Source organism: Mytilus californianus, unplaced genomic scaffold (assembly GCF_021869535.1).
Source record: "Mytilus californianus isolate M0D057914Y unplaced genomic scaffold, xbMytCali1.0.p SCAF_7, whole genome shotgun sequence".
In the NCBI taxonomy this organism is placed as follows: Eukaryota; Metazoa; Mollusca; class Bivalvia; order Mytilida; family Mytilidae; genus Mytilus; species Mytilus californianus.
In genome coordinates, this window is record NW_026262723.1 from 104,943,826 (window position 1) to 104,964,822 (window position 20,997).

General features: G+C 32.5%; 1 protein-coding gene across 1 annotated transcript in view; it reads left to right on the top strand.

The window, feature by feature from the left end:
* Window positions 1–20,997, top strand: part of LOC127709614 (uncharacterized) — a 401,059-nt gene that overhangs the window by 37,712 nt on the left and 342,350 nt on the right. The window contains exons 7-12 of the mRNA XM_052215217.1: window positions 52–158; window positions 1,610–1,692; window positions 9,386–9,444; window positions 9,965–10,086; window positions 10,458–10,551; window positions 20,792–20,903. Of these exons, the coding sequence (XP_052071177.1) occupies window positions 52–158; window positions 1,610–1,692; window positions 9,386–9,444; window positions 9,965–10,086; window positions 10,458–10,551; window positions 20,792–20,903 (577 nt within the window). The remainder of the gene's footprint in view (window positions 1–51; window positions 159–1,609; window positions 1,693–9,385; window positions 9,445–9,964; window positions 10,087–10,457; window positions 10,552–20,791; window positions 20,904–20,997) is intronic.

Consider the following 20,997-nt stretch of genomic DNA (forward strand, 5'->3'; position numbering starts at 1 on the left):
TTAGGATTCAAGGTATATATTGAGTGGATAATAAATTTCTTTTTTCTCTAGGTCATCATAATGCATCGTACTCAGTTGTCAAGACTGCAGATGGAATCCAGTTTAAAAAATTCAGACATAGTACACCAATACCTAATGCAAAAGGTGTACATCAAAAGGTAAGTAAATGAGGGTTTTAGTCATTTAAGTAAATGGTAGATAATTTTGAAGCTTTGATCAATTTCATGTTTATACACAATGCTTATTACCACCAAGCACAGATCAATCTCAAATTTGGGTGGCGTCACTTTCACCGTTCATGAGTGATGTCTCCTCATAAATGGAAAATTTGCAGAATTTGCTGTTTCCACACTCTAACTTTACTCTTTCTTAACCAAATGTTATGAAACTTATACACAGTGCTTATTGCCACTAGAGACAGATTTAAGTTTGAATTTGGGTGGCTTCGCGTTCACTGTTCTTGATTTATGTCCCTTTATAAATGGAAAAAATTGTTGAATTTGCCATAGATTTACAAGTAGGGGAATCTGTGTCCTTCTTTTATTGTTTGCTAATAGTTGCATGTTTATTAACTGAATGAGCATTTAAAATCTTACACCATTAAAAAATTGTCAATTTTTTAGTTTTTTACAGTAAGTATCAATATTTTGTCTCAAAAACGTTTTTCTAAAATTTGTGACTAGATTATTTTAAATTAAAGCAGCTCATACAATTTTAATTATCCACTGGATAGTAGGGTACTGCTTGTTTCATTGCATGAATTTAAAAAATATAAAATTTTGAATGCTAAAGTTATATTTTTTAGTACAATATATGTTCATAGTAATTAATGGATTATTTTGTTATACCCATTTGTAGGAGAGGGCTAGATTGCAATAACATTGTCCATCCATTCCATTTGGATTGAACAAATATTTTTGTCAATCTTTTCTCAAAAACCACAAAACAATGACTTCATATTTTGTCTGCAGTGAAGAGTTGTTAATGTAACATGTGAGCACTTTTCTGTGGCTAATACTTGGAATTTTTCAATATGTTAAATGAACAGAACAATTTTTCATCACACATTTCTGAGGGGCCTGATGGGTTATTTTCGTTATTCGTGATCGGCGCATTTTCGCTATCGTGATCCGTTTTTCTACAGATTTTTTTTTTTTTTATATTTTCGTGATCCGTGATCATGTAAATTTATTTTCTGTGAATCGTGATTGACAAAAAAATCAACTCGTGAATCGTGATGAGACCCCCCATCAGGCCCCTCATTTCTCCTACACTACTGCAGCAGAACAGAATGATTTCCTTTTTTTGGAACAGATTAACAATAATGTTATAATGAGTGTGCACTTTTCAGATCTGCAGACACCAACTTCCTGTTTTCCCATTCTTTGAATGAAGAGATGAGGTAGGCGTTGCATAACAACGCATGCAACTCTTTTTGTTTTGAATTATTGAAATTACAGTGACCATCGACATTCTTTTTTGTTCCAATTTGTTTTATTCATTCATTTCTATGCCCAGTGAATATTAGGTTTTTTTACGGACTCATTCCCATTTTGCCATTAATGGACATACATGATTTCATTCATGCAATTAACTTTGATTCATTCAGGTTCTGCATTTTGATCACAATCTGGGAACTGTTAAAAGAGTTGTGGTTGAAGAAGAATTTACATCTCCACAAATGGCACCTAAGTAAGTCAATAACATGGATACTATATACTGATTTATAAGTGGATATAACTGCTAATGAGAGAACTACCAACCAAAGATCATATTAAGGAGGTAGACCTAGGTTAAGGGAAATAACTCTAAAAATCCTCAGTACATTTGTGTTAGCCATTTTCATAAATATATTCTAAGCTTCTAGAATACATAGATTATTTCCAATCTGTTTCAGGTAAATGCTTAAAATACATTGATGAAACTTGACTTTTACAAACACATCACTGAATTAAAGAGTTATCTCCCTGAACCAAGGTCTATCGCCTTAAGGGGGATCGCGGGTTTAAATTTTTGCGCCTACTGCGCAGGATGTTGCGCAATGATATCGTAAGTCATACCTATTCTCGTAATTGGCAATAACAATTAATTTTGATTATTATAAATAATCTATTTGATTTGAATATATTACCAAAGAGTGTTGTAATTGAAAACTGTAATTTTAAAATTTTATAAAATTTATTATTGCAATTTTCATTGTTGCAAATACACTTCCGTTTAGGGGAAAATGGCATGTTCTTGCCAGTGAGAGGAGATAAAGACAAGATAAAATATAATAATCGAACACGTAGGCTGCTTTTCATGAATACTGAAACGCAGATCGAAAATAATAGAACACGATCTTCATTTTAGTAGCTTATGAAGCAGTTTCACACTTGTTTTACACTAAAAAAGGACCAGGAATTGTGCGTAAAATGTATGTAATATTTTGTAAACAAAGGAAATATACTGTAATGTAAGTATTTCTTCTCTAAGTTTCTAGCGATCCTTCATTTATTGAAGATTATTCGCCGGATATTTAACATTGTCTGCAATGATCCAAGCACAAAAGTGATTCACGACCACAAAATCATTTTAAAGGGTAAAATTAACAGAAATGATTTTCAGCTAAATTCGTGAAAAAAAAACAGTGACAACCATGAGTGTGTATAAAATTGAGAATGGAAACGGGGAATGTGTCTAGACAACAACCCGACCAAATAGCAGAAAACAGCCCACGGCCACCAATGGGTCTTCAAAACAGGGAGAAAATCCCGCACCCGGAGGCAGGATCCAGCTAGCCCCTAAACAATAATATTTTAATGGGATCTCCTGTAGTTGGTGATCGCAATACTGGTATACCAGTATTGTGCACAATACTGGTATACAAATTTTGTACCAGTATTGTAACTTTTTTTTTAAAACAACAATACTAGTACATTACTGATACACCAGTATTGTAGTTGTATTGTAGACAATATCTTAAGTGTATTTTTAAGTCCAGGAAATTTGAACATCAAACTAAACTCCGAAACATATAAATGAACCAAAATTAAAAAAACATAACAAGACTAACAAAGGCCAGAGTTTCCTGACTAGGGACAGGCGCAGACAATTTTGCTGGGGGGTTAAACATGTTTGGTGAGATCTTAACCCTCCCCCTATACCTCTAGCCAATGTGGAATAAGCAAACACACAGCAGTACCCACAGTAAAGTACATGTAGGTCAAAGTACAATGTTCTTGTGATAAATGTTATGACAAATTATTTACAGACCTTAGGGTCCAGGAGTCGGTTTCACAAAAAGACTTACAACTAAGATTATTCGTAAGTCATGAACAATTCAGTATACTTATGATCAATCTAAATCGTAAGTGTTTTTGTGAAACAGACTCCTTGTGTGTTGACTACATCACCATTTATTTGTGGACCTTAGAGTCCAGTCTGGCAGGTGTGTTTTCTACATCAGACACCATTAGTAATGACCATTTGATTTTCGGGAAAAAGTGCAGGAGTTTCTTTTGCAAACAGAATTTTCATTTACTCTGTTGTTAGTCTAGCTTATTTGAATATGACTCATTTTAAATTTGCTCTGATTCCTGTTGTCACATACTTGTTTTCCCCCCAAGATGTTTTTCACTAATTCCAGTTTGTACTGCTACTATTGGGTAATCTCACTGGGATTTTTTTATAATAAAACTAAGAAACTACTAAAAAATATGAGCTCTTTAAACATTTTATGTACATTTTTTTTGGTTGTGCACTGTTTCACGGGAAAAACTTGTATTTCCAATCCCCAAAAAACTAACAATTTTGCTCAGCTGTATACATGTTGTATATTCAATTATTGGGGAGTAACCCCACCTCTAAAACTTGGCACATATCAAGCTGTGTTGAATATTTAATGATAAGGTGAAGTTGATTATTAAAGTATATATTTTAAACAATTTACTATTGGATTAAAATTTTTGTTCTCTTTGCAAAATCTTAGGAAACGACCATTTAACTTCAAGGGGGGTGGGGTTATGGTTTTTTCCTAAAAAAATATTCTGATCCCCAATTTGATGAAAAAAAATTGTTCTGACTCAGACAAAAATCCATAAACCCCCCCTTGAATTTAAATGTTTGCTCCCTTATGTCAAATGCCTTAATTAATAAAGTTATACCAGTATGTGTTTTGCTAGAACAGTACACTGTTCATGGACAGAATTAAAAATTTAGATTAATTCAAATCAGGCTGTGCTTAATCAGATGGGATTGAATAATAGTTCTTATAATTATTATCACAGTGGCAAAATGTAAAAGGTTATTAATCATGTTCATGTTATTTCACTGATTTGATACTATTATAATTTCTTTATTACATATAAATGAATGTACATATAAACATATGGGAAGTGAAAGTTTTTGATCTTTCCCTATTTCTACATTTGAATGCCATCATACAATGGATCTGCATAATATAGGATCCCAATTTATTCAAACTTTTTATTAATGATCTACCTGATGTTTTCTCTTCTTGTGCTAACCATGTCAATGTTAATAACCAAAGGGTTGATTGTTTAATGTATGCTGATGACATTGTAATTCTCTCAGATTCATCAGAGGGATTGCAAGTGAGGTTAACTATGTTTAATAATTACTGTTCTAAATGGTGTTTAAATGTAAATGAGAACAAGACAAAAGTTATGATTTTTAATAAAACAGGGAGACATTTTAATCTCCCTTTTTACCTAGGTGAGAAAGCTATTGGTTGTACATATAATTATAAATATTTGGGCATCACTTTTATACCCAGTGGAAAATTTTTTCAATGTAAAGATGAACTGTACAAAAAGTCTATGAAAGCATGTTTTAAATTACAACTATGTATGTCATCGTCAAACCTTAGTGTTTCAACTTTACTTCATTTATATGACCATACTGTAAAGCCAATTTTAACATAGGCGGATCCAGGGGGGGGGGCCTTGGGGGTCCGGGCCCCCCCTTTTGTGGGAAAAATTTGGTTGATTATATAGGGAATCACTGAAGCATGACTGGAGTGGGCCCCCCTTAGGTCAGTCAGCGGGCCCCCCCCCTTATGAAAAGTTCTGGATCCGCCACTGTTTAACCTATGGATGTGAAGTCTGGGGTATGTTTTCTGTTAACTCAGCTGCAGGTAAGAAAAATGATCAATATATTTTAGAAAAGGTGTTTTCAAATGATACATCTGAAAAATCACATATCAAATTTATGAAATATGTTCAAGGTGTAAATAAGAAATCCAGTAATCTTGCTGTGATTTCTGAACTAGGGAGATACCCAATGTATTTTTATATTATATTAGCAATGTTAAAATATTATCATCGACTAGATAATTCTAAGAACATGTTATTATATGATGCATATTTATGTAGTAAAGAACTTCACAATAATAAAGTGACTACATGGTTCTCAAGTATAGACTGTATTTTACAAAAGCTGGGCATACAAACATGTAATTTAAAAACCAGTATCTACTCTTTCACAAAATTTGTCAGAGATAAGCTATATAAAAACTATCTCCATTTCTGGAAGGAAAATAGAAATAAAGTATTACAATCAGATCAAGGTAAACTTAATACCTATTTTTCCTTTAAAACTCTTATTTTGTTTTGAAAAATATTTGGATCTAAAATATTTTAGATTAAGGCAATCAATCTGTAAGATTAGAATAAGCGCTCATCCATTAAGGATTGAGACTGATAGATATGCCAAAATTTATGTGAATAGAGCACTTAGAAAATGTTTATACTGTACATAAATAAAGTTGAGGATGAGATACACTTTGTGACTGAATGTCCACTATATGTTGATAATAGAAATGAGTTTTTTACTGAAATTTCTTTAACTTGCAATAATTTTCAATCTTTAGACAATTTTTATACGACCGCAAAAAATTTAATTTTGCGGTCGTATATTGGTATCACGTCGTCGTCGTCCGAAGACATTTGGTTTCCGGACAATTACTTTAGTAAATGTGAATAGAAATCTATGAAATTTAAACACAAGGTTTATAACCACAAAAGGAAGGTTGGGATTGATTTTGGGGGTTATAGTCCTAACAGTTTAGGAATTAGGGGCCAAAAAAGGGCCCAAATAAGCATTTTTATAGTTTCCAGACAATAACTTGTGGAACGGGTATGGATCTCTCTGAAATTATACCACAAGTTTCCATACCACAAAGGGTTGGTTAGGATTGACTTTGGGGGGTTAAGTTTTGCATTTAGTCCCATTTCTCAGAAACTTATGGTAATATATCAATGATATTTATTCACCACAGATATCTTGTATACTAATAGTACAACACATTACTTGAGTCACTATGACCTACCGTACATTTCATGCTTTAGCGTCTTTGGTTAAGTCTTGTGTTTAGGTTCATTTCATAGAACCTATAGTGATATATCACCACTACAGTATTCTTTTATAGTACCACACAGCTCATCAACAATTTGATTACTGTGACCTACATTTAATGGCAGGACATCCTGTGTCTTATAGACACATGTTCTAGTTAATACAAATCTAACACACTATTGAACCTGAATTTTTTTATGACAATAATGTATGTAATTTCAAAAGCATAAAACTGATAAATCGACAGATATTAAAATAAGATTAAATGGCTGGTGTATCATGTTCAACTATCTCATGTATTAATCTTTATACATAAACAAGTACTATGAAATGAAAGAAGAATTTGTTTATGTCTATGTCAAACTTAAATATAAAGTATAATTCATTATACAACAAACATAGAAGCTGTCCTGTGTGTTATATTTGTCAGCATTATGTCTAAAATTTCAAATATATATAAAAAGATGGGATATGATTGCCAATGAGACATGGCATGATTGCCACTGCCAAAAATTTCCACCAGAGACCAAAAGACATAGAAGTTAACAACTATAGGTCACCCTAAGGCCTTCAACAATGAGCCAACTCCATACCGCACAGCAAGCTATAAAACGAAATGACAAATGTAATGCAATTCAAAAAAGAAAACTAACAGCCTGATTTATGTACAAAACACAAAAAAATTAAAATATGACAACAACAAATGACAACCACTGAATTACAGGCTCCTGACTTGGGACAGGTACAGACTACATATTAATCTAAACCTTTAACTTTTTTCTCAAAAACCAAGAAAGTGTAACATAAGTCATGAAGTTTGCAGATAAACATAGTTCCAAATGCCAGTATGCACCTTTTTTATTCTTTGATGGAATTGATGTTTCAGGTTTCCCATATCAGACTTGGAGGAAAAGAGGGGAAATTGATTTTGTTCATCTATCTAATCATCTATAGTAGACTAGTACATCTTGTATGTCCTATTGACATTAGATCTAATAAGGAGCATTTTTCCTAGTAGGTCATTATCTATAAAAGTTTGGTACTTTTCCCTCTAAATATTTGGTATTTAAAATTGTCTGGATTGTTCCCTACAATCCAAGTTTGACTATTTTAACAATGGTGACTTTGACAATTGAATTATATAATCATTCTGTTCCACCTTCCACTTCTTGTTTTACATAATGTATTAAACTAAGTATGTCTGTAAACTTTGATTTACTAATCAAATGATCTCATAAAAAACACTTCAAAATTTATGAATTAGCATTAATTTAAGAATGACATGACCTTGACCTTTGACCTTATGACTTGACCATATGACCTAAAATTCAATGTGGGCCTGCATATCACTACGGGTATTGTAAACCAAAATTAGGTTTTCATTTCATATAGTTTTGGCTAAAAACGGGAGAAAAAGTTGAATTTTATTTAAAATAGCAATTTTTTTGTTGCCATGGTTTCACCCTTTTAGTGAGTTATCTCTCTCAAAAGATCGGTGACCCCCATTTTTATTGTACCCCCGCTTTAAAAAAGGGGGGATACTGTTTTACCTCTGTCTGTCCTTCCGTCAGTCCATCGGTCAGTCCGTCTGTCCCATGAATATTTTCGTCGCATTTTTCAGGAACTACTTGACAAGGATTTCTGAAATTTGGTTTCAGGGTTTATATAAGTAAGTTACACTGTGTGATGCGTTATCAGATTCATCACTCAACAACTTCCTGTTTACAGAACACTTGTATTATTTTACACATGATAGCCAAGTTGAAAATTTTCGTCACATTTTTCTCAGGTACTACTTGATAAGGATTTCTGAAATTTGGTTTCCGGGTTTATATAAGTAAGTTACACTGTGTGATGCGTTTTCAGATTCATCACTCAACAACTTCCTGTTACCGAACATTCGTATTATTTTACACATGATAGCCAAACTGAAAATTTTCGTCACATTTTTCTCAGGAACTACTTGACAAGGATTTCTGAAATTTGGTTTCAGGGTTTATATTAGTAAGTTACACCTTGTGATGCGTTTTCAGATTCATCACTCAACAACTTCCTGTTTACGGAACACTTGTATTATTTTACACATGATGGCCAAGTTGAAAATTTTCGTCACATTTTTCTCAGGAACTACTTGACAAGGATTTCTGAAATTTGGTTTCAGGGTTTATATAAGTCAGCTATAACATGTGATGCGTTTTCAGATTCATCACTCAACAACTTCCTGTCTACCGAAATATTCCGGCGGGGGTATCATCAGTGAGCAGTAGCTGACAGTTTTACTTGATTTTGTTGCTTTTTCTGAACTTCACTTATTATTCTCTTAGAATAGAAAGTTTAATGGAAATCTGTAATTTAGTTCTCTTAATTTTTTTAGGATGACGGTAATGCAGGTGATATTTTCCCTATTAGTCTTCTCCCGCCAAAAATGGATAATTGGATTAAGAATGTGAAATATCTTTCTTAAACCAACGGTGACCTATATATTTTTTAGCTGAACATGTAAAACTATACTTGTGCTTGTTTTAAAATAAATTTAAACAAAATCTTATATAAATTGTATCCGTTATTAAAATCTAAGTATGTCAACACACAATTTTCCCTATTATTCCTTTGTAAAACAGCCCAAAAACCTCATTATTTCGGTGGCCTATAAAATGCTTAAATGACCGGTGACCCCCTTATTTTATTTCATTATTGCTATCCACTCACTTTAAGGGATAAAATATCAAGTTTTCAGGAAATTCTTATATAAAGTGTTTATAACCTCGAGCCTCCTTAAGGCAAACAAATAAACATCTAAGGTACAACAAGGAACAAATTTTGATGGAATAAACTAAGTTTATATTAAACAAAGTGTAAAACAAATGAGAAAGACAAAATATCACAATTTATTTTAAAACCTCAAAATGAATATATATGGCTAGAAAGGTGATGATAAAAGGTCTTTAGGTGCTAAGGTTTGGAAGTACAATTAAACTAACATGCCAAATTTTCAAGCTCTTTCAGAGTTTTTCATGATTTTTTTCAGTTTTGATGCAGGAAAAGACATGAGAAAAGTAAAAGCAATGAATGACTTCAGCACTATGGGTAATATTTTTCATATGAAACTGGGTCATTAAAGAAATAAGAAGAAAAGGAGAGGTTAGGTTAATGAGACTACAACCAAGCCACCCAGAAAACTCAGACATTTAGAGGTCACATACAGCTTCAACAATAAAGAGATGTCTACATAATATGTCAAGCTCTATAGATCTCACTGAGACAAGATGAGTTGTGAATATCTATCAGAGGTTACCAAAGATCTATCATCAACACTCAATCTCCTACAGGACAATAAAAAATTTAATTTGGCTACAGACAACCTTTGACAATGTTCCTGGCTTTGGACAGGCACATGAACATGTTTGGGTGAAGAAGAATTATATCCTCCATCTTTTAATATCAATCACTGGGATAACGAAGTTATAAAGATGAACATACAATAAGAATAGGTTCAGAAGTACTTTACTCTATTATACGATCTGTTTTGTTCAGTAATATTTATATTTAAGTGTTTGTATTGTTCAGAAACTTACTTCGGCTACTGAAGGATTTGCTCTGTTTACAGAAAATCCTACAATGTCTGCTACAAACAAAGGAGTGTTAACATTTCTGAAGAAAGAATTAATCAAGGAAAAACCATACAGACCTGTAGATGGCATTTTAACTGACAGCATACACATTGGCAATGTAAGTGTAATTAAAAGTATAAATTCTTGTGAATTCAATCATTCAAAAGGGGAACAGTATATGTATGGAATATTTAAATAAAACATTTAAGAAAGTTTTCATTGTTTTATTTAGATAACTTTGATTTTAAACACAACAAACTCAATGTGTGATTAATGTTAGATGACTCCTTTATAAAAATAAGGAGATGTAGTATGATTGCCAATGAGACAACTTAATTGAAATTTTAGCTAAAATCGGGGCATCATCTAACCTAATACTTTGATAAATAGATATGTCCAACCAAGATCTATATAGATATAATATGATTATATCTTTGAAAAGGCATCTTGAAAGATTTTTTGGATTTATGTAATGAACATTATTTTCAGTATCGAAAGAAGGAATACAATGCCCAAAAAATTGCCCAGTTAAAAGAAATGATAAAAAAGAAGATCTACTGCATCAGGATAGAACCAGCAGAAGGTTTGTAAAATAACTAAGATAAACTTATGTTTTAGTCACTAAAAACCTTTTGGTCTATGTCTATTTTATCCATCATTGACCTATCCTAATTCATTTAGAGATAGAGAATATACTTTGCAATACCCAAGTTTTATGTCAGATCATTGGTTTTTATCATACCCCTGCTCCAAAAAGGGGTATACTGTTTGATCCTTGTCTGTATGTCTGTCAATCCCAGCAAATTTCCCTTGCATTTTTCTCTTGATCTACAAATCTGACCTTTCTAAAATTGGATATTGTAGATTAAAAAAATTTGGTGTGCAATTATGATTTCAATTTTAACGAATTGACAAAAGTTAAAGATTGTGACTTCAGGAAAAGCTGTGTACAGATATATGTATCGGATTACCGAATTTTAGTTCTTATAAATGTAATACTCACTCAGTCTTATTAGGTACATTGATTAAAACCTCACAATATCCTGCATTTGTTATGAGGCCCCATGTGAACATGCTAATCTATATGGTAAATTTGCTTCCTGTTTACCAAATACTTAAATGCGGGCATATCATTAACGAGCAATAGCTCGCAGTTCTACTCTCATATTACATTTCCTGGTATTGGTGTTACTTTCCTGGTAACAGCATTGGCAACACTTAATTTCAAGTTTCTGAAAAGGTCAGAAGTAGATCTAGAACAATTGACATTTGGAAAACAGCTGCAGTATGATTGTAATTGATAGGACAAGATGGCGATAGACTAGACGTCCCTGTATATGTTCGGGGTGAATTTGCTGAAATTCAAAATGATATAGTGATATTTTGAAGTTTAAAATTCGCACACACAAGAACAAAAGGTATTTTTTGAAAGAATAAAATTGTTAAATTAATTGAAAATAACAGATTTAAAGACTTAATTCAGCAGTCACTACTCGAATGTCCAAGATGGCCATGTAAACAATAACAAAAAAATTGTAGTAAACATTCAGCGATTCATCCATGAATTCCACAAATAGGCATTATATAAATTCTTATTTATTTATTGTGGAAGCATAAAGATCATAAATAACATCATGACAGGCAAAAGTGGCAGAGGCAGGGGTAAAGGAAATCAGCCCTAAAATACCACATCACATCACTCATCTGCACGCCAGTCAGAACGCTGGGCCAATAAAAGTCGATCTGAATCAGCCCAAAATGACAAAGAGTTAGCGAAACCGATACCAGTGCATCAGATATTGCTGAATTTTTGCAATCTATGACAAAAAACGATGATTCCACTAAATTGCTCGTCGAAGAACTGCTAAAAAAACCAGTCTATTCGAAAACGTCTAATTGAAGCATTCCAATCGATGTAGTTGACACCCTTCAATCTCATATAAAAAATCTTGAGCAGAGATTGTATGATATGGAACAATATTCTAGGAGAACATGCTTAAAAATCAGGGGTATTTCTGAACCAAGTGCTCACACCACTGATGAGGATACTGATGCTAAAGTTCTACATGTCATTAACAATCTAATATTTAGTAGTCAAGATCAAAAACTCTCACTCCAAGAAATAGGCAGAAAGCACCAAGTTGGGGAAAGGAAAAAGAGCAAAACATGTGACAAAATAGTCCGATTTATATCTCATAGAGACAGAGCATTAGTCTTTCGTAATAAAAGAAATCTAAAATATTCAAAAGACGATCTATCTAACAAGAAAATAAGGATTTACGTAAATGAAGCACTATCTGCAAAAAGAGCAACATTATTTAGACAAACCAGGCAGTTAAAAGAGATAATCTGATCAACAATTGTTGGACCCATGACGGCAAAATTCTAGTCCGTAATATTAAAAACGACCAAACTTTCCAAATAAAAGATGAAGGTGACTTGACCAAATTCCTAAAAATCACCTTCCGTCATGACAGTCCTGAAACTCAATGCCACAAAAAGTCAACTTCTCGTCTACCAGGCGACAAGCCTCCAAATGCAACTCTCAATGTTAGTGCAAACATATTCCAACCGTCCGGGTTGACCTCAACTCCGATGAATAGAACGTCTGAAAGAAATACCAGATCAAGATGGAATGACTCAAATAAAAGTGACTAATTTTTCGTCAGCATAAAACTATTTGTACTACATGTATATGTTTTTATCTATATATCATTAACATTGTTACATTTCATATAGTCTACACTCACTACAAAAGTCTAAAAGTCTGAAAAGACCAGTTTTTGTCTTAATTTGCATTAACTTTTACTCGACATTCTCCAAAAGTATGACTTGTGTCTTAATTTTTCTTGACAAATTCTCATTTATATTAAATTTGTATGAAATTTACTCGACATATTCTCGACATTCTGAATATGGTCTTAAAATTTCTTGACAAATTCTTGACATTTGAATACTGTCTTGAAATTTCTCGACATATTCTCGACATTCTTAATTTTTCTCAGTATGGCTTGACATATTCTGAACATTTTGAATTGTGTCTTAAATTTACTTGACAGTTCTGAGTTTTACAAATCATGACCAATATTCATGATATAACTTTAATCTTTATTTCTTTTTATATGATATACTGTTGTTTCAAGTTACACTTCTTCACAACAAAAATAAAAGTTGGGCATGTAAAATAATTGAAAATTTGGGTATATAAATATTTTTACAAATGCAAATATGGCTATGAAATCTAAAGTATAAAATAATTCAAATGTGGGTGTGTTGATATTAAACAATTAAGAATTTCAATGTGGGTTTTTAAATAATTACAAATTTTGATTCCTAAATCTTATAAATTAAATGATTCAAACCAATCATACTGTAGACATATTTCATTCTACATTCATAATATTCAATGTTGATATGGTAAATAATTATACCAAAATGTGGTTTATATAAATAGCAAATTATGATGATATACAAATCATTCATTTAACAGAAGAAAAATTTGTGTAATGTCATCTGTTGGAATATATTAAGTATTACACATGGACAGGATGTTCCCCATAAAATTAAGGTATTCCACACCCCAGAGTACACGCAACTGTCAAATAGAAGTTATTGCTTTACCTTTAATCAGCCATACAACTTATCAGTTGACCGACCATGCCACTACAATTTAAAAAGTTTGTTGATAGATGAAAATGAAAATCATCATTTTGATGAAAAAAAATTGAATTGAAATGGATTTTCTTCATCAAAATTATGAAGTTAATTATTTTAACAAAAAAACAAATTGAATAATTCCCAAAGATTAAAAGAAAATTATTATCTACTCCAGGAATAATAAAAAAAATGTATTTATAATGGGTCCCATCAATGATTTCTATAGAAATCATCGGTCTTATGAAATGGTTCTCAAACAGACATGCATAATATAGATCTAAACATTTTTTTCTTTTCAGGAAGGAGTTATCACAAATATTTATTTTTGATAAAAAATTATAAAATTCAACACTCAAATTTGAATAAAAAATGTTTTTGGGTTGTTCTAAAAAATGAATAAGGTTTTTGAATCAAGATGGGAACAAATTCTTTGACCTAAACGAAAGCCCCCCCCCCCCCCCTCTTTTTTTAGCCACACAAACCCAAAAGATGAATTGTGGGGTCCAAAAGAGATACAAGACACCTATTTTAGTAAAGCAAATTTGACTGGCAGTTTTGCGAATGGCAAAAATCTAAATGCTGTTAGTCAATACCTTCGACTTATATTCCAAGTGAAAACAATTACTTAAATGTTTAATAAAAATAAATCAAAATTAAACTACATGGGGGATTATTCAGGGTATTCCAACTTAGTTGCACCAAAAGGGTATCTTACTATACCAAATTAATCCTTGATTCTTCAAAGTTTAGTTTAGCCATAATAAAAAGGAGTATATAACAGCAATAGAATGTCATAAACAGTGCAGAATAAGTCTGTTCACATTTCAGGCGAAATTTATACTGTTGAGATAGTGTCAAGACATATTTAAGACTGTCAAGAAAGTGTCGAGACATTATTTAGAATGTCAAGAATATGTCGAGACATATTCAGACATTATTAAGAATGTCAAGAATATGTCAAGACAGATCGAGACAAATTTAAGACAGTCAAGAATTGGTCGAGACTAATCCAGACTCTTATCAGATGATACAGGAAGTGTCGAGAAATTTTAAGACAATGTTCATACTGTCAAGGCACTTGTCAAGAAAAATCAAGAACCTTATTAGACAAATTCATACTATGTCAAGAATTTTTAAAAATTATTCAGACAAATTAAGAATGTCGAGTAAAAATTCATGCAAATTCAGACAAAAACTGGTCTTTTCAGACTTTTTGACTTTTGTAGTGACTACTTGTCACTTTTTTTTTCTAGAGTTATCGCTCTTACTATAGTATGCTTAAAATAATTTAGCTACCATAATTGACTCAAAATTTATAAATTCTTTGGCACTAATGCGCTTAAATGATCAAACAAATGTCCATATTTTTTTTAGAATACATCCTGAATAGAAACAGGCATTTTCATTAAAATTTGACATAGCCATCAATAGGTATTTTGATATACATCAGAGAAGGACTTTTATCCAAACATCGCAGAGATTTAAAAATTCCTGAAATTGAATATTTATGTGTAGAAATTATCACAAAACATGGGAAAATTATTGTGGCTTGCTTTTATAGACCACCAAATGCACCCGTCACATCATTTTGGTAATTTAGTTAGTAATGTTATTGATACTAATTTTAATGTAATCTTACTAGGTGATATAAAGTTTGATTTATTCAGGTCTGGTCCAGATAGCAGGATATCAAGAATTTGTGAAAGGTATGGTATTGAGAATGTTGTTCGAGAACCTACCCGAACCACAATTCTTAACATCAACCCTGTTAAACCCAGTCTTCATTAATAGAGGAACTCTACAGTGCTGCCAAATTTCTGTAGTGACCACTGTCCAACGCTCATAGAAATAAACTTTTCTACAACACGTGAAAAGGCTTAATCAAAGACAGTCTATGACTTTGACAGCGGGGACTATGCTTCAGCCATGAGACACCTACAAGATATATTGATTGGAATAGTCACTTTCAAAACTATAATTACATAAATGAGCTTAATTATATATTGAACAGTGAAGTTTACCATGTAATGGACCAGCAAGCTAAGCGACAGTATCTAATCCAGCTTCATAACTCCTCAGTTGATAAGTCAGTCCCACCAGGAAAATGGTGGTGAATAGCAAAAAAATATATGTAGATTTAACAATAGAAGTACTACGAGTAGCCCTATCAAGTTAAATGGGAAAATTTTAGTACATCCTGTTGAAAAATCTACAGCTATTAATGAATTTTTCTGTTCTGTTTCAACATTCGATACGGAACCAGACATAACGCAAGTTACTCCATTGGTACCCTATGAGCTGTCTGACATAGTGGTCTCTGAGCAGGATGTGATTGACCACTTCCAAATTCTTAACATTAATAAACCAGCAGGTCCTGACAAACTTTCACCAAAATTTCTTTTTGCTGATGACACTTGCCTGTACTGTATTGTTGATGATGAGATTTCTGCAACTGAGTCACTAAATGATGATCTGGAATCTTTGCACAACTGGTCTTCAAACTGGGGTGTAACATTTTAAGCTGCCAAGACCAAATCTTTATATTTTACCAGAAACAATAATTCTGATGTCACATCATTGCATATGAATAATATTTCCTTGGGAAATATGTCTAAAAATAAACACTTGGCCCTTACTCTTTCATCTAATGCCAAGTGGACTGACCATATCAGAGAAATTTAAAATAAAGCCTGCAAGGGAATAAACATCATGAGATATCTAAAAAAATAAGATTGACAGAGCTTCATTAGAAAAACTCTATATTGGCTTTATCAGACCCATTTTGGAGTATGGGAATATTATTTGGGATAACTGTAGTTAGTAAGAATCTGAGCTTATTGAGTCAGTTCAAAAAGATGCTTCTCGAATACTTACTGGTCTCAGAAAGGGAACCTCAAGGAAAATATTATAGAAAGAACTTGGATGGGATTCCCTCCAAAGTAGACGACAAAAAAATAAATAACTATATTTTCATGAAGTCTTATCAGGAGAGATCCCTGCATGAATACATAGCTGCAGAGATCACATCATTTACAAATAATTGTACACAATACAATTTACGACATCGGAGAGAATTTACAACCCCCCTATGTTGCACTTCATGTTATAAAAACATCATGGATAAATGGAATTCTCTTGACAATGATACTAAATGCATTGCTAGCTTTGCCAAATTTATCCACTGTCCAGCATATTTTGACATTGGTAAACGAAAATACAATACTATACATTGTCAGCCTAGGAATGAGGCAAGTGCCTTAAATCGGCATCTTGTTATGGACCACTTGTCTGAAAGCTCAAGATGTGCTTGTGGTGACCCTATTGAAGATAACTTTCATTTTTTGTCGAGCCTTCGACTTTAGTCGAAAAAGCGAGACATAGCGATCCTACATTCCGTCGGCGTCGTCGTTGTCGTCGTCGTCGGCGGCGTCCACAAATATTCACTCTGTGGTTAAAGTTTTTGAAATTTTAATAACTTTCTTAAACTATCCTGGATTTCTACCAAAGTTGGACAGAAGCTTGTTTATGATCATAAGATAGTATCCAGAAGTAAATTTTGTAAAAATAAAATTCCTGTTTTTCCGTATTTTACTTGTAAATGGACTTAGTTTTTCTGCCAGGAAACATTACATTCACTCTGTGGTTAAAGTTTTTAAAATTTTAATAACTTTCTTAAACTATCCTGGATTTGTACCAAACTTGGACAGAAGCTTGTTTATGATCATAAGATAGTATCCAGAAGTAAATTTGTTAAAAAAAAAATTTCATTTTTTCCGTATTTTACTTATAAATGGACTTAGTTTTTCTGCCAGGAAACAATACATTCACTCTGTGGTTAAAGTTTTTAAAATTTTAATAACTTTCTTAAACTATCCTGGATTTGTACCAAATTTGGACAGAAGCTTGTTTATGATCAAAAGCTAGTATCTAGAAGGAAACTTTGTTAAAATTTGTACCTGTTTATCTGTATTTTACTTATAAATGGACTTAGTTTTTCTTCCAGTTAACATTACAGTCTGCAGTTTAAGTTTTTAAAACATTTATTAGATTCAAAAACTATCCTGGATTTTTACCAAACTTGGACAGAAGCTACTTACAATCAAAAGATAGTATAGAGAGGAATATTTTTATTTTTTTTTTTCCTAATTTTTGTTGAGCCTGCGATTAACAGCAAAAGTAGGCGAGACACTGGGTTCCGCGGAACCCTTAGGAATTTTTTTATGTTTGTCCGCTCTATACTAGACAGAGATATGAACTTTTTGGAAGTATTAGGAAGTTTTCAAATATTAATCTTGATGTCCTGCTCTATGGCAACCAAGATCTCAATATAGATGAAAATATTGAAATATTTACAAATGTACAACAATATATTGAAAATACAAGAAGATTTCAATGATCTTAAAATGACTTGTCTGATTTTGATATTGCACCCTTTTATATATACCACCAGTGTTCTTCATTGCTCCAAATAAAGTTAACATTTATGAACATTCCACTTTTCTTATTTTGAACTAATATATGAATTATATCGCTATAATTAGTTCGTTATTTAAACACACTCATTAAAAAAAACACTTAAAAAAAATATATATATATATTTATTAAATAAAATATATATCGAAGGAAATGGCATGAATGTAGGTGGTATACAAAAAATAGCTGTACTGAAATATATTGATATTGCGTGAACATGTACATAAGTTATAAAGATAGATAATTTTTGTCACAGTGAGTCTGATAATATCATGAAAACATCACTATACATTCCTCTTTAATAGAGTGCTACCATTTTTTAGCTCACCTGGCCCGTCGTCATCATCGTCCGTCGTTGTTGTTAACTTTTTACATTTTGAACTTCTTCTAGAGAACCACTGAATGGAATGAAACCAAACATGGTATAAATGTTCCTTATGAGGTGCTGACCAAGTGTTGTTACTTTGAAGCCGATCCATCACCCAAGATGGCCGCCAGCGGGGGACTTAGTTTAACATAGGACCTTATGGGAAATACATACAAATGTCTTCTTTTAAAGAACCACTGAATGGAATGAAACCAAACCTGGCATGAATGTTCCTTTTGAGGTGCTGACCAAGTGTTTTTACTTTGAAGCCGATCCATCATCCAAGATGGCCGCCAGCGGGGGACTTAGTTTAACATAGGACCCTATGGGAAATACATACGAATGTCTTCTTTTAGAGAACCACTGAATGGAATGAAACCAGACATGGCATGAATGTTCCTTATGAAGTGCTGACCAAGTGTTGTTACTTTGAAGCCGATCCGTCATCCAAGATGGCCACCAGCTGGGGACAGTGTTTAACAAAGGACCCTATGGACAATACATACAAATGTCTTCTTTTAGAGAACCACTGAATGGATTGAAACCAAACATGGCATGAATGTTCCTTATTAGGTGCTGACTAAGTGTTCTTACTTTGAAGCTGATCCTTCATCCACAATGGCCGCCAGCGGGGGGACTTCCTTTAACATAAGACCCTATTGGAAATACATACAAATGCTTCTTCTAGAGGTGCACTGAATGGAATGAAACCAAACATGGCATAAATGTTTCTTCTGAGGTGCTGATTTACTGTTCAAGATGGCCACCAGGATTTTTTTATTAAATTACAGGGCCAATATTAAACAAAATTTGGCCTCACTCATTATTAGGGTATCTGTTACGATATCAATCTATTTTAAAATGATTTCCAAAACCAAAGTAGAATCAGGTGAGCGACACAGGTTCTTGAGAGCCTCTAGTTTTTTAGAAACACACATATAATCTCTCTCAGAGCATTCTATTCACTAGTGTACCGACTGAGGGTCCACCAAACTATACTAAATATTTCTGAAGTATAATCTAGGCATTGTTAGATGAGGGAGGGTTCCCTCTCCTGACTATAAGACTATATGATGTATGAATCAACGTTATATGTAAAAGCCAATTATTATTCTATCCATCATGTATGGGAAAGGATTTATATAGGCTGAGCCTTTATCCAATCCCTTTGTTTGAATATTTAAACAATAAAATCTTTGAATTTTATTTAATTTCGATGCAGTATGAATATTTTATTTTACCTGATTGGGTGTATTTTTGAAGATATTTTTATAATATAACATTGATACATGGTTCTATAAGCATCCATGCATTTAAGTTTCAGTGATTACTTTGGTCATACTTCTTGGAATTTTCACATTATTCTTGTTTCCAAAGATTACTAATAAAACATGTCAACCAACAACACCTGACTCCATAAAAAACCCCAGACATCCAAAGAAAAACAATAATGAACAACACATGGACAAGATAGCCTGACTATGTACATGCATAAAATAATGTTTTATAGAGAATATTTTTAACTCAAGTGAATGTCACATCTTAATTGAAGTAGGCATATGAAAATATTCTAGTAACATTTTTAGAAAATCAGTTCTGTAAGATAGGCAGTTGGGTGATGCCTTTTTCTGTCACAAATTTTTTGAACTGATCCATCTGTCCATTCATGTGTAAAAAACAAATGGAAATACGGCAGATATAGGAGAGGGGAAGAAGTTTATTCATTTGGGTTCAAAAGTCAAGGTCACTGTTACTAAAAATAGAAAACTTGGGCGAATTTTTTTTTATTGTAACTTAAGTTTCTTTACTTGATTGGAATGGCTCTTTACAGATCTAGAGTGGAGATATAGAGAAGGGGAAGAAGTGTATAAATGTTGGGTTCAAAGGTCAAGGTCACTGTTACAAAAAATTGAACAAAATAGAAAAAAATGTTTCAGGATGGTAGCTTGAGTTTCCATTGCTTGATCATAATGCAACTTATACAGATGGGAAGAAGCCTATCAATTTTTGGGTCAACAACTCAAAAGTCAAGGTCAATGTTCTAAAAAAATTGTTTTCTTAAAATTGTATTCCATATATGGTACCCCACTATGAATTTTAACATTTTTGCTGGTGAAAAATTAGCAATATTAGTTCATGTTTATTTGCCAATCCAAGAATACTATTAGTTTAAACCCTTGCAATAAAATTATTTTCTCTCAATAAATGTGCAGTTAGGGATCATCAGTTGGCAGTCCTTGCTTTTTACTTCTTTTATATAACACATAACTTTTGTAAAATTTGAATTAAGCAATTTACAATAAACCTATCTGAAATTGTTTTGCAGGATCCCCTGAAGTTGTCTCATGTTTCCACAGTATGCTAGAAGCTTTAACATTGTTACCGGATGATGACTTAAAAGAACTGGCAAAAGAATATTTTGTCCTTATTAAACCTAAGTACGTTTCAAACATCATAAATGTGCACACTTACTGAAAAAAATAAAACATCATTTTCCTTTGTAAGTTTTACAAGAAGGCAGTTTCTTAAAAC